The sequence below is a fragment of the Heterocephalus glaber genome, unplaced genomic scaffold (genome assembly GCF_053883595.1).
Source record: "Heterocephalus glaber isolate CG9 unplaced genomic scaffold, H.glaber_assembly_v1.0 deba00001555, whole genome shotgun sequence".
In the NCBI taxonomy this organism is placed as follows: Eukaryota; Metazoa; Chordata; class Mammalia; order Rodentia; family Bathyergidae; genus Heterocephalus; species Heterocephalus glaber.
Window position 1 is genome coordinate 4,063,142 of NW_028258346.1, and position 14,802 is coordinate 4,077,943.

Below are 14,802 nucleotides of genomic sequence, written 5' to 3' on the forward strand. Positions count from 1 at the left end.
TCTTTCTATTTTAAATTGAGGACAAGCAAAGTCTGTATCATTTGGATTTTTCCCAGTGTATCTGGGGACTTGACTACCTATTTGCTTGTGTTGCACAACTGTATTCTGAGAAAAATCTGAGTTCATGGCAATCAACCAGTAGAAGTACATAGCTACAGATTCTAACACATGTCCTTGCCAGTTGCCTTAGTTTACAAGGCGATATCCACTGGTGTTTCAATCTGTACTTCCCCATCTTGAATGATCAACATGGAACATATCATCAGTCACTCCAAGTTTTTGAGAAAGAGTCCATGTGTTAGCTCTTCCTTATTGAATTCTCATCAAATTCTTCTTCCCTTTTTCTCATTGTACCCCCTTACTATTCCCATATCAAATCATTCAGTGAAAACTGTTAATCTTATTTATAAGATTTACTGCAAATTTAGCTACTTCTTTTATTGAACAAGGTAGGTCACCAGTCACCATCATCTTTATGTCTTTCTTTCCCAGTGGGTTTACTATTTTCAAGTCTGCTTCCCCTCTACTCCATAACAGTGAGGCAATTTTTCTATGAAAATTCAATTCTGTGGATCCCTGCAGGTCCTTCTGCTTAGAAAAATGATTATTACATACTTATCTTTAAAAACACATCTCAAAAACTCATTCAGCAAATGTTTGAGGAACTATTATTTGCCCCATACTATTTTTCCTTTGACTGTAGAACAAGTTCTATCCCTTTTTTTAGTGCTTACACATTCCAGTTTTTAAGGAATTAACTAATTTGTACAATTAACAAGTAAAAATTGTATGTATTTATGGTGTATGACATGATGTTTTGACATATGGATACATTGTGGAAAAGCTAAATCAAACTATTTAACATATGTTTTATCTCATATTTTTTTTAGTAATAAGAACATTTAAACTCCATATTATTATAGTTATCATGATGTGCAATAGTTCTCTTGAACTTATTCTTCCTGTCTAACTAAATTTTTTTTGTCTTATAACCAATATTTTCCCAATCCTTTCACCTTTGAGACTCTGGTAACTATCATTTTATTTTGTTGCTACGAGTTTAAGTTTTTTAAGATTCCACATATAAATGATATCATGTGGTGTTTGTTTTTTCTGTGTTTGGCTTATTTCTCTTAACAGGATGTCCTGTTAAATAAGAGCAATACTTTTTCATCAAAAATGATAACATTACCTTCTTTCTAAAGGCTGGGTAGTATTCCACTGTATTTATACATTTTCTTTACCCATTCATCACGATAGACACTCAGGTTGATTCCATATATTTTGGCTATTGTAAATAGTTCTATGATAAATATGGGAGTTCAGATGTCTCTTTGACATACTGTACTGATTGCACATTTTTTGGCTATATACTCAGAAGATTATTGGATCACATATGATATTTCTATATTTAATTTTTGAGGAGTCTCCATAGAGTTTTCCATAATGGCTGTACTAATTTACATTCTCCTTAACAGTGTCTGTTAACAGTGTCCAAAGGTTTCTTTTTTTCTATATCCTCATCAACACAAATTCTCTTTACTATGATCTTCAAAGCCTTGCATGGTAACAGTCCCTGAATTGCCCTTAAACTTTATATTCTATTCCTATTTCCCCTTCTTTATTATACTTCAGCTGTAATGTTCTTCTATCAGTTCCCCAGAAAAGCTTTCCTGCTTCAGGGCCTTTGTATATACAGTGACTTCTGCAAGGAGTATGCTGGTCTCCATTTTTCTTGTCCATAGCTTCTTAGCATAAAATCTTTCAATTCTCAGCTTAAATGTCTTCTTAGAGAAGTTTTTTCTCATCACTACTCCAAAGGAAGTCTGTTTTTCTCATTCTTCAGTAATCTAGAAAACACAAAAAAACAGTGGCTTATGCAAGGTAGAAGTTTCTTTTTTGCAATATAAAATTATGGATAACTCTGCTCCAAGGTGTTAGGAATCCAGACTCTTTCTGTCTATATTGTCCTTTCAAAGTCTACCTCATGCTCCAAGATGCTTCCATTTTCATTTGAGTGACCAGGAAAAAGTAAACACACACTTCCTCTAATAAGTAATTTTGTAAGGTCCAGCTACAGAGAAGTTGGAAAATAAGGTCTTTTTTCTATGTGGTCATATTACTGCAAAATTAAATTTTTATTACTGAAGGAGAGGGAGGAAATGGACATGGAAGGTAGAAGAACAGAGTCCCCACATCTTAAACTCATAGTAAAAATGTCTATTGTTATATCATATGTTGTTTTATTATGACTTACAAAATTATTTTATTTGTATTTATTTTAAAAAAGTCAGCAGAGCTGCAAAATAGCTTTCTTACAGAAACTATATGCTCCTCCTGGGAAGCTGGCCTGATTTCCTATTATAGACACTGTGACTTTTGTGTTTTGCTCTTTTCTTTGTTTGCCAAGCACCATAAGGTCCTCTCCAGCAAATACATAAACCATGTATACATACAAAATGTATTTCCCCATCATATTAACCATGGAGTTATTTTATTTTACTATACCTGTTTTTTAAACTTTTTTCTCATTTACCTTTATTTTTTAATATATTTTTTCAAGTCTTCAAATTGTTTTGGTAATAAGCCTAGAAATAAGTTAACACAATGAATAAAGTGTCCTGTATTAAATGAATATAATAAAAGTGCATATACCATGGATCTGTTGTGAGAATCAAATGAGTTAATATAGGTGAAGCATTTAGAACAGCGTCTGACACATGGTAAGACCTATGTAAATGTCAGTTGTTTATTATTGTGATTAAATACACCTGCTTGAAGATAGAGTCTTATTAACTTAAGACTATGTTAAATGAAGAAAAAATGATGTAAATATATATTTTTATGTTTCATAATGTTGTAATCTATGTAGCAGCTGGTAAATACATTGTGCTATAAAAGTAATGTGTTAAAAATCTTAGCCTCTAAGACATTTGAAATGCCTGATATTTAGGCATCTTGTAGATAAAGTCCATGGATGATTAACTGGATGAGGATTCATTACCAAGAGAAGTGTTATTTTCTCTCTCTGCTTTTCTCTGGTGGAGACAGAAGGTCAGATAGGTCTCAGTTTATATGGTAAAATCTATAAGTAACCAAACTCTGTGATTTTAGTCAAGTCTAAATCTTCATAGCAGTATATTGACTCCCATCCAAGTACTAACCAGGCCCAACCCTGCTTAGCTTCCAAGATCAGATGAGATTGGACACATCAGGGTGGTATGGCTGCAGATACAGTGTATTTCCTGAGAGGGAAGGAATGATACCCACACACTGAGAGATAAACATTACATGAAATAGCATAGATATACACCTTTGTTTGGTGCTGGTCTCTGCATGTGTATAACACTTATTTCTGTTATCATTAGTTTAATGCAAATTTTTTTAATGGTACCGGAAATCAAACTCAGGACCTTGCACTTGCGAGGCAGGCACAGTGCCACTGAGCTAAATTCCCGGCCCTCTTGCAAATCTTTTTAATTGAAGAATTATTACCTTTACCTTCTGAATTTATGTTGAGTATAAACAGACCTATGTTTTTCTCCTTTAGATATTTGCATGCTTTGCACAACATGGTGGAAATTTTGCCATTGCTTAAGCTTTTGCTTGTCCATCATGAGATTGTATGGAAAGGCGGTTTGCAAATGTGGGTCAAGGGTGCTTGGGAGCGATCCCAAAGGGTAAGCCCCTGGTGTTGGTATTTGTATCACCATAGCATTTATGCTTACGCTTCTGGTGTGGATTAATAAGTTACTAATGTTGCCAAGTAGATGCCTGGTTTTCATTAATTAGTAGCTCATCAAACACTCATCAAAAACTTCCCATTCATTTTGTTGAGAATAAATGGTCTGAAAGTCCTTTAGCTCTGCCAAAGTGGATCTTGAACAATATGGTCAATTTAATTCAATTCAGCAACCATGCATTGAATTCAGAACATGGGACAAGCATTGCGCTACACATTGGGGCAGTATCAAGGGATAGCCCCGTGGCAGCCATCTGTTGTTTGCTACCCAGGATTCATTTTCCTTGTATCTGGGAACTACAGCCTTTGCTTCTTCCCAGACATTTAGTTTAGGTTGGATTGACCTCTTACCCAGGTCTAGGGATGGGTAGGCCTTGCGTGGCTTAGTCAGCATAGTCTGTTGCCATGGCTAGAGTATTTGATTCGAGAGTGTGATGTAACTCAGAAGTCTCAAACAAAAGTATATGCTGGGGCTCCTAGAAAACTGCAGCTTCTGTTTTTACTGCAAGAGCTGCTTGGAAGACACACTCTCTTCCCCGGGGCAATGTAGTAAGGGCTCAAGGCCTGGGAGCACCTGGAGCTATTGTGGGGCAGAACACCACATGACACTGAAGCTGAAGTGACACCTCGGGAGATGTTCTAGGAGCTGGGACCTGCTTGAAGCCAGCCCTACCACTGGTCACGTGAGCCAAAACCTTCCAAGCCAAGTGGAGAGGGGTTTTCTTTCACTATCAAGTATGAGAATCAACATGTTTTTTTCATCCCAGGCATCAGAAAAAATCATTTATGGTAGTTGTCTCTCACGTATTACTAGTATTCTAGAACACGTATTTATATCTGTAATAAAACTTGACCCAAGGACTAAAATTATTACAGAAACCAAATTGACCAAAGACAAGTATTTATTGAAATGGATTTGGACTCAGTCTGACCTGGATTTAAGTCCAGACATTGCCACTTTCTAGTTTGGAAAGACACTTCAAGTTGCTTGCACCTCAGTTTTCTTACCTATTAAATGGGGTTAATGCCTCTATTGCCTTTAGTTGCTCTACTCCTTTTAATGATTTTCTCCACTTATAAAATGTGGCTAATGCTCTTATACCGAGCCTTTAAATTAAAGCAGGATTAATATCCATAGTTGGACTTGTGCCCTTCTAGTCAAAGGGCTTTCATAAAATGGCTTCTAGGAAATTTTCATGTATGTCATGTGGTTTGAATATTAATATCATAACTAAATCTTCTTAAGGTAGAAAATTATGTAAGTTTCAATCATGAAATCAGCCTGGGTTCCTATTGTTTGAAGCAGAAATTCTGTTTTGTTACAGTATTTTTACAAAGCTTTCGGGCCAGGGTTTTATTTAGCTCAGTGGTTCTGGCACCTGCCTCACAAGCGCAAGGTCCAGAGTTCAATCCTTGGTACCAAAAAAATCAAAAACAAAAACAAAGCTTTGGAAGAGCATAGCACACTCAACATTTCAAAACATCACTTTAAAAAATCAAACAAACATTTTGGAATACTAAGCTGTCATAGTGTTACTTTATCTCTTCACATAACACCACGATAACATTACTTGGTACCTAATACAGACACAAGTACACTAGTTTCTGTCATTTTGTCCTTGTTTGGTGAAGGTGAAATTCATAGAGAAAGTGCATTTAGAGATGAAATAGTGAAATCTGCTGAAAGTGTATAGAATAATTTAATGGTATGACATGGCTGCTTATTTCTTTTAGAAATAACATTGGGTGGTTAGCTAACTGAAGCTGCCAAGATTGTATTTTAATGATCTCCAGAGTTAATCTGCTATTTGAAATTCTTTATCATGTGAGTCTACATGTGTTAGATTCATCAGATGTGTTTGTTTTCTGCTGTTTGGTGTTGATTATTTGATCACTTTGATGTGTCATAGGAGGAGAAAAGTAATTATCTAATTTTCCCTGAACAGTGTTCTCTAAGGTATCAAATATATTCATTTTACATTTTATCAATTAGCCATAGATTGTGAAAAAACTCTGATAGAAACTTGAAATTCAGGACCCTGTATCAGTCATTCTCACTCAGTAATGCTGGAGTAAGACTAGGTTACAAAATTCCAGTGGCTTAGCTCCAGCAATATAGATTTTTCTGGTCACTTTTTGTACTTAAGCTACCAGTCGATAGTACTTTTGCCTCTGCCTCACGTTTTTTTGTTGTTGTTGTTTTTCTCACTCCGGGACATATACTTAAGGAGCAGCTCCCATCTACTGTATGACATTCTTGTGGCTCAGGTCAATGAACTCTTAAGACACAAAGCCAGATCTTGCGATGGTCCTGCCCAGTAGAGTGTCATGTCCACCCACATTCCACTGGCTGGAGCAAGTTGTTGGACAAATCCAGGGTCAGTGTCTTCAACAGAGATACCACACTTTGCAAGCCCATTGGCAGGAATGTGTTACCCTCCCACAAGAAAGGGAAAAAGAAATAATGGAGGGCTCCATGGGTCTCTTTGGACAGGGTCACTGCATCTTTTGTTACTATGCCTTGATCTTTTCTGCTTCTTCTTCTCAAAGCCTTTTTCCTGCTTCTCTTGCCAATTTCTCCATCATCACCTCCATAGCCCTGGATGCCAAGTGGGCCTATATGCCCTGTTCAGTTTTTGATAGGTGATGTGGGAGTCTTTATGATATACTGCCTGAATTACTGTTTGGTGCAAACTAGAGCTGTCTGATATGATGGATAACGGTTCTGTATTGAGCCACACAGGCTTGATAGCTGCTCTTTTAAAAATTTTATTTTTGTTAGTTTTACCTCAGATAAAAGACTCAATCAAAAAATGGGCAACTGAAATGAACAGACCCTTCTCAGTAGAAGCAATACACATGGCCAATAAGTAGATGAAAAATGTTCAGTATCTCTGGCCATTAGAAAAATACGAATGAAAACTCCAGAAAGAATGGTTGTCACCAAGACATCAGATAATAACAAATGCTGCAGAGCTTATGGGAGGAAAGGAAGACTTCTGCATTGTTGGTGGGAATGTAACCTAGTGCAACCATTATGCAAATCAGTATTGAGATTCCTCAAAAAGCTAAAACTAGAAATTCCATTTGACCCAGGCACTCTCCTTCCAGGTATCTTCCCAGAGTTAAAGACATCATATGACAGTGATGCATGCATACCCATGTTTATAGCAGCACAATTCATAATAGCTATTCTTGGAATCAGCCTATATATCCATCAGCAACTGAATGGATAAAGAAAATATATATTTTCACACAGTGGAGTACTACTCTGCCATAAAGAAGGAGAAGCTTGAGCCATTTGTGGGAAAATGCAGTTTGAGATCCTAATGTTAAGTGAAACAAATCAGGCACATGAGCTTAAATATCTCATGGTTTCTTTTATATGAGAAACAAAAAATATAAATAAAGAACAAAATAAAAGATAGATAATAAGAAGTAGGGAGCTAGATATTTTCCAAATGGGAGAGAGGCCAAGAGGTGGAGGGAGAGGAGGGGAAGGGATGAAAAAGAGTACTGAAACGTGTTATGGACATGTGCCTCCTCCCCACAAAGAATGTGATCGCTATATACCACAAAGATGTACTAGCTCACAAGAAGCCTAGTGATCATAGTATCAGTGTGAGTTTCATTTTGCAGGCAAGGAGAAGTTAAGAAAATTATTCAGTATTCAAAGGCTAGTGAGCTTTCTAGCCAGTATTGAAGCCAAGCTGTGGGATGATGGCCACTTCTTACTGGTGAAGAAATACCCCACTCTAACCATTTGAAGAATGAACAATATAATATAATAGAAATAATAAATACCTTATTTTTAAAAAATTATAGAGTAAGGTGGTTACAATTTTCCCAAACAGATTCATCTTAAAATTTTTAAGTGTTTCTTTGTTTTGACTATCTGATTACTAACTTTTAGTTACATACAGCTTTCCCCAGGAAATGATTGTTGCATGGAATCCCCTGACAGTGAAGTGCAAACCTCCAGGAAGCCAGCGTGCCCATCGCAGTAAGGGTGTGCCATTGTGCTTTGATCCTCTGAGCCATATCCCCCTGCCACCCTGGAGCAAGCCACTGTCATCTCTCACCCAGAACGTGGTAGTAGGACCTTCAGTCACCATCCACACCTTTCCTTCCTTCCTTCAAGCCTACAATCACACTCTGGCTAGTGATATTTGCAAAATGTCCTTTGAATTTGCCTGACTTCTCCATTTCCACCCAAATTCCTTACTATGGCTGCAGGGCTCCCATGTGATGTCATCCCAACTCTGCTATCTTCCTCTCATGTCCTTTTCTCCCTGACACACTTTCTGCTTTCATCTCCTGTCCTCTCATCTGCTTCCCACTGTTCCCGACGCTGATGCTAGGAGCAGGCAATTAACACTCCTTTGTCAGATTCTGTCTTTTCAGGGAAGCCAGCTGCGGCCTGACAGCCATCCTTGTATCGGTCCACCTTGTCAGATACTCACCCCTGCCCTCACAAGGCCCATGGAGAGAGTGTCCTCCCTAAACAACACTCTGGGCTGACTGGGGGCCAAGGCGCCTTCCTGCTGCTTACTTCAGCGGGTGTTAGGTGGCAGTGGTTTTGTGAAAGCCTTCACTTGGCCACATGGTCACCCTTGCAGGGAGATGCCCAGTACTTGGGGAGAAAACAACCACACTTCCCATGCTTCAGAGCAGCTGAGCTCTTTTGGAACAGAGTACACTCATGCTCTGTGGTGAAAAAGTTCTGTGTGATAAATACTAAAAGTAATCAAGGTCCTGTAGAGTCTGATTGCTGTTGCCCTGACCATCAAGGCAACTGGGATTTCTAAGGACTGGTCTGTGCTCTAGGCTGATAGATGCTACATGTTGCCGAGATGGGTATCTGTAAGACTTGAGTTCCACAGTAATACCAAGTGACACATAATAGTCTTATGGCAGGTACTTCCCATTAAATAACAAGAGTCTCTCTGTGAATTCCACATTGTAGAGGTCACGGTAGACGAGCTGCTTCGCCTGCAGCTTGTCCTCAGGTGTCAGTGTGGCAAGATGACTTTCAGCACACCGGCCAGCAGCCAGCTGCCTTTCTAGAGAGGACGATAATTTACTGTACCTGTGGACTGTGATGCATTTGGCCCAGGCTCTCTTTGTCAGACCAGGTTTAATTCGAGTCAGACCTCAGGAGACACAGGTTGGGGAGGATGGGTCACTGCTTCCAGCTAGCATTTGGAATTGTGCTTTCCCCCTTGCTCTTCTAAATTTAATTCAAACTAATAGCTGAGGGTTTTTTTCTTGAAAATTTCTGCAAGAAAACTGTCTTCTTTCCCTTAGAATTTACAGGATGCGGTTGAGGGTCCATAAATACCTTGATTAAAAATTGGAAGATTGCAGAATGTCCCACTATTTGTGGGGCCTGCAGGAAGCTTTCTATTCAAGTGCACACCTGTTTGATGTATTTTTATTTTTCCTTCTTTGTTCTTTACCTACATATCCCCTTTCTCCTATTTCTAGGCAACTGAAATCTTCCAAAGCCCTCTTTAAGTTTCTTCTTATAGAAGACTTCCTAGATTTTCCCCTCCCTTAGAATTTGCACTGATTTATGTTATTTTGTTAAATTTTACTTTACATTTTCATTTACCACTTGAGACATTCTGTGATCTTCTAAGTTATTTTGTACCTGTTTTCTCCTCTGAATTACACAAAGTCCTTAAAGATAAATTGCAATTTACCCATTTTCTTATTGTCTCCAATGGCTAGCATGAAATCCTAGCCTATTAGAAAAGCTGTAAACTTGTTGAATTAATTTAAATCTTTAAGCTTTGTTCTTCCATGGAAGATTCATTACACAACCGCAGAATTCTCCGTAAACAAGTAGACCCCCAAGAAAGCAGTGCTCTGGTGTTCTTTTATCTGCCTTGCCATGAATTTACAATTTCTTGCCACTTCAGGCCTAAATGTTGAGTTTCCAAGAACAACTTTCCTCCCTTCTGCATAACTTGAGATCAGGAAGAGCCAGCCATCCCAAGAACCTAGTTATCTTGCATAGTACACCCGGTAGAGACTGCGTGTTAAGAGTGAGAAGCTAGGCTTCATTTTGGGTAAAGCTAGACCATTTTCTGCTGGGCTTAAATCTTCTTCTGAAATCAGAATCAATTCCTAAAACATTGAATTGAGCCTCAGAGACACATTTTTCTGCCTGTAGTCTTTCGCTTTTCATGGTAAAAATCATTACAAAATTCTCTCCCTTCATGATCTTCTTATTGGTTCTTGGGAGGAATCAAATCAGGAGAGATGGAGAGTGAGTCTTTGTTGAATCCCCACAGAATAGGTGACCTGAGCCAGTACCACAGGTGTCAGCATCTGTGTCTGCAGGGGGACTTCAGCAGCCATCACAGTCAGGCTGAGTGCCTTAAAAATGAGGTGATCAGTTTTGAAAATTAGGTGTGGAAAATTAAGAGGAACCTGAGGATTCTTACACTTTTTGTGACACCATAGGCTGTAGCCAAGACAGTCACTTTATGAGTGGTTTTAGCTTCAGTTCCGCATTCTACCCCCAAATTAACCACTGTAATCCTTTCCTCACTTTAACAAATCTGTTTATTCTTGTCTCTAGAGCAAGGCCCAGCCCTCCCCAAGGGCCTCTATTAATAGGTTGGGATCTAGAGTGATAACAGCATCCTGATTTATGAGCAGAATCCTGGAAATAACTGATAACCAACAGCTTAGGTGGGCATTTATGTAGCTTTTTTTTCCCCTTTTTTATTCTTCTTAACAGAAAATAGTGAGCTTTTGGGGTATATTTTACATTTATGAGAGAACAGGAATACAGTTAATGGGAAGAGCATGACCCTTGGATGGAAACAGCCAATAATTCGAATCTCAGCTTCAACACTTAGTACTTTGATAAGCTTAATTCTTGGCACCTCGGAATCCTCATAAGAACTACTTTTCAGAGTTGCTGTGAACATCAGAATAAACAATAGACATTGAAATATAGGTCATAATGTTATGGATCATTCGGACCTATACAAATATTCAGGTCTTGGAAATAGAGGGTGATGAGGGGTGGGGCTCCTCGTTGTTTGTCTTTGTTCATTTCGGGTGCTTAGGGGCATTAATGAATAAAGCAGATGAAAATTTCTATCCCCCACGTAGCTTACATTATTGGAGTGGGTGCAACTGGATGCTCCTAAACATTATGAAAATTATGAGAAAATTAAGGAAGCTGAGAGGGCTAGAGGTTGGGGGTGGGTTGCAGTTAGGAATAGGAATTGCAGGGTAGGCCTTATTGTGAACATATCACAAGTTTTGTGTTCTTAGTCTGATTCCATGAACTGCCTTTTGGAATGGGAGAAGAAGAAGAAGGGAGACAAGACTAGAGTAGAGGAGGGGTCTGCTGATTTCTAGGAAAGCATGAGTATTTCTCATAGTACAATATGTGTCAAAACACAACCTCACATAGAAAACTGAAATTTTCCAGATTGCCTAGTTTTATTTTATTCAGCTTGAGCAAACATCTTCCTGAGAAGTTTTGTTTGCACCCTGCTTTCCCAAATGATGGCTGCTGAGTGCAGCCCATCTGGTCTGTGGTCACCGGAGGAGGTCACCACTGTGACTCAAGTCTGGTTTTGGACTGTCACGAGGCAGGTCCTTGAAGGCCAGTAGAGATGTTCTCAGCTATCTTCCCTGTGCAGTGGCCTGAGCCTATAGTGACTGCATTCTACCCAAGTGAGGCTATTTACATATAGAGATACATTAACTAAAAGTAGGTGACATTAAAAATTTGTTTTCTCATTCATGCTAGTCATCTTTCTAGTGCTCAGTATCCACATGTGGCCACTGGCTACTGTGTTAGACAGTATACATATACAGAATGCGTCCACTGTAGAAAGTTTGATTAGCATTTGTTAGTCTGCATATTTCTGATTCTGACAAGGTTTTTTACAGTTCTGCTGTCACTTTTCGGGTCTATCTGCTCCTTTTGATGTGTTGTTTCTCATAGCTTACAGGTAAAGACCAAATGGAGAATTTTGGATAAAGGGTAAGTAGGCTCTAAGAGATAGACAGCCAAAGAACTCCCTTTTGTTCAAGCGCCTGAGTTTTTATGCTTTGAATTTATGCCTGGAGTCTGACTGCCCAGGACCTCTTTGGCTTGCTTATTCGTTTGCAGCTGTTCCCTTGGTGGTAAGGGAATCAGACTGCTGAGTTACTCTGGGATAAGGGCTATCAAACTTTAATGGCAAAATTACACATTCATGGATATGCTTTAGACCCAGTCAACGATCCCTTATTTAGAGCAGTGCTATTCAAGGAATGCTTAAGGACTGGCTGCCTACACATAGGCCAAGCACTGTGCCAGTCCCTAGAGATACAAACAAAAATGAACATGGCCCCAAATCCTGAGGGGAATCACAATTTGGCCAGGAAAGAGAGCCATAAGTAAAGCTTCATTATTTCAGTGCCCAGCTATGTCCAGAGTACTCTGAAACTCTGGATGAGGGTAGTATATGCTCTAGCCTTCTCACTGCTGGTAGTGAGGGCCAGGAAACAATGCAGTGATTCTTGAATGGGTTTCTGGGGAATAAATAGTTCTTAGTAACATAACGAAGTTGGCACAATGGAGTCCGTAAGACATGATGTACCATTGCTTAACAGCCACCTTAGAGTGAATAGCATGGAATGAGAGTGGGAAGTTTTAAGTTTAGTATTGAAAAAGTTTAAAAATAAAAGGGAGCCAGTGTTTGCAAAGGTGGACAGGCTTTGAATAGTAGGTTGAAAGGCAGAATTTTGGTAGGGGTGAGAAAGAGACAGAGTGACAATGCCATTACCAGGTCTGACTTTTCAGCAGTTCGTAGTCCACTCATGCAGCTGTGGAGGTAATTAGAGGAGCTAGGCTGGAGGCTAGGACTCTAGTGGTGGTGAGAGGGTTGGGGAGGAGAGACTTGCCAGAGTCCAAAAGAGAAATCATGAGGACCTGATGTGAGAGAGTGCAATGGAATGGAACAGAGAATGTGAGTCCAATCAATATTGATGTCTAAAGGGTGACATAATGTTTGAGGACTGTCTAGATGTGGGAGATGAAGGAGACAGAGAAATCAGAGATGAATATCAGCTTTTAGGCAAATGGCCTAATTAAAAATCTTCTTCCAAGTGTATGGTGATAGACTTTGAACAGTAGTTGCTACTAGTGATTTGCACTGGCAACTCTGCTGTCTAGGTTAGTGTTTGGCTCTTCGGGACGCCAATCTCTCATGTGTTAAAATAACTTGAATATAGGCCACAGTGAAGAACCACCCTTCTATGATTTTATGACTTTAATTTGAAAATTTGTAGAAATTTGGCTTCATTTCTAGTGGCTCTGTTCCAGACACCAAAATTCCCTCAGTGCTAGGCCATCCCTTGGGTGCACCATTGAACCTGCTATTCATTAGGAACAGCTGAAAACCATCAGCAAAAATTCCTAAACTATGCCAACAATAACACCAGTCAAATTTCATGGTAACTCTAGGTTTCATAGAATTATTAATCCTTATTTATATTTAATATATATTTATCATGTTGAAATACTGTAGTTTCCTTACTTTCCATAACTGCACAATGCTTTTTTGGGCGGGGGAAGTGTTATAAATTAAGTACTAAGTCCTGAGTGTTAGTGGAAACATGCTTATAGCTTTGTAGCTGGTCGCTGTAAAGTAAAAGTACAAAACTAGGCTGGAAGGTGGAGCAAAGTAGGAGAGGAGCCAGTCCAAAGGGTACATGTCAATTGGGCCTATATTGAAAACAAGAATTCTCTAGTACCTGAAACAGTTGTAAAATAATTTTCTGTGTAACAGCTTGCAATTTAATGACATCTGTTAAGCTTTCAAGTAAAAAATGTAGTTCTCTGATTTATAATATTAAAGAAGTATGACAGATATATGTTGATATTTCAGTTTTTACTAATATATTTCATGAGTGCACAGATAAAGCCACAAAATAGTAGGCACTTACCACTTTCTTCTAGATATATTTAGCCACTGTATCTGGCCTTTGTTGCTGAATATTTTTTTCTTTGTCACCCTACTCTATCAAATTAGATCTTTGGTGGTGTGGCAGGTTTTGAATGAATTCTTGGAAGATGTGAAACCATCTTCCCTACTCAGGAGGCTTTGGGCAAGTCTTGAGGCATGAAGAAAGCAGGTACATCTAAATAAGTTGACAGGATTTTAGGACAATTGTACATGTTCAGAAATTTTATTTGAAAGATTGTGTAAAGTGAGATGCATGCAAAATTTCTACATCCTTTGAGGTGTTTTTATAGAAGGGAGGAAAAAAATCCAAGCTGATTATGGTTCTCAAGAGCATTGACATTAACTATTTGTTAAAAGTTGGATTTATGACAAACGTTGGCTTCTAAGAGTATTCTTCACAAGCTGCCATACTTTGTATCATGTCACTGAAGTTTGTTTAGCAATATAACAAATTATTATTATGAAAAGATAAGTGTTTATTTCATTACTCCGAGAGGATCTTTCTGACATGCATTTTTAAGAAATAAATGATTAGTGTCATTCTGTGAAGTTCATAACTTCTTAGGATGGGAAATAAGAAGAAAAAAGAAGCTATCTTTTCAGGCAATTTGTGATTTAATACCAGTTGGTCAGTGAATTAAAAAACTTTGAGTTGTATGTTTTATTATTTTGAATGCCTTTCCCCATTGGGAAACCAGTTTACCCCACAATCTTTCTTTCATGGTAAATGGCTCTGAAACGTTGATCCTCTCAAGTCAGTTTGGCAGATGTAGCAGACAGAGCATGTGCAACGTTTTATGTGCCAGTCCCACCTGGCTGATGGGAAACCATAAGTTAATTATTGTTTGACTTTCATTTCTAGGCATTACAGCAGAAGTTCTGGTGGTGACCTCTTTTGATGAACTGCAGAGAAGGGCCTCAGAAGCAAGAGGAAAGATTGTTGTTTATAACCAGCCTTACATCAGCTACTCGATGACAGTGCAGTACCGTGTCCGGGGGGCAGTGGAGGCTGCCAAGGTGGGGGCTTCGGCATCCCTCATCCGATCAGTGGCTTCCTTCTCCATCTACAGGTTG

At 38.7% G+C, this 14,802-nt stretch overlaps 1 protein-coding gene across 7 annotated transcripts in view; it reads left to right on the forward strand.

Moving 5' to 3' along the window:
• Positions 1-14,802, forward strand: part of Cpq (carboxypeptidase Q) — a 502,796-nt gene that overhangs the window by 136,551 nt on the left and 351,443 nt on the right. For all 7 annotated transcript variants that reach the window (XM_087190644.1, XM_087190642.1, XM_021262674.2 and 4 more), the window contains one exon: positions 14,591-14,798. In XM_087190644.1, the coding sequence (XP_087046770.1) occupies positions 14,591-14,798 (208 nt within the window). The remainder of the gene's footprint in view (positions 1-14,590; positions 14,799-14,802) is intronic.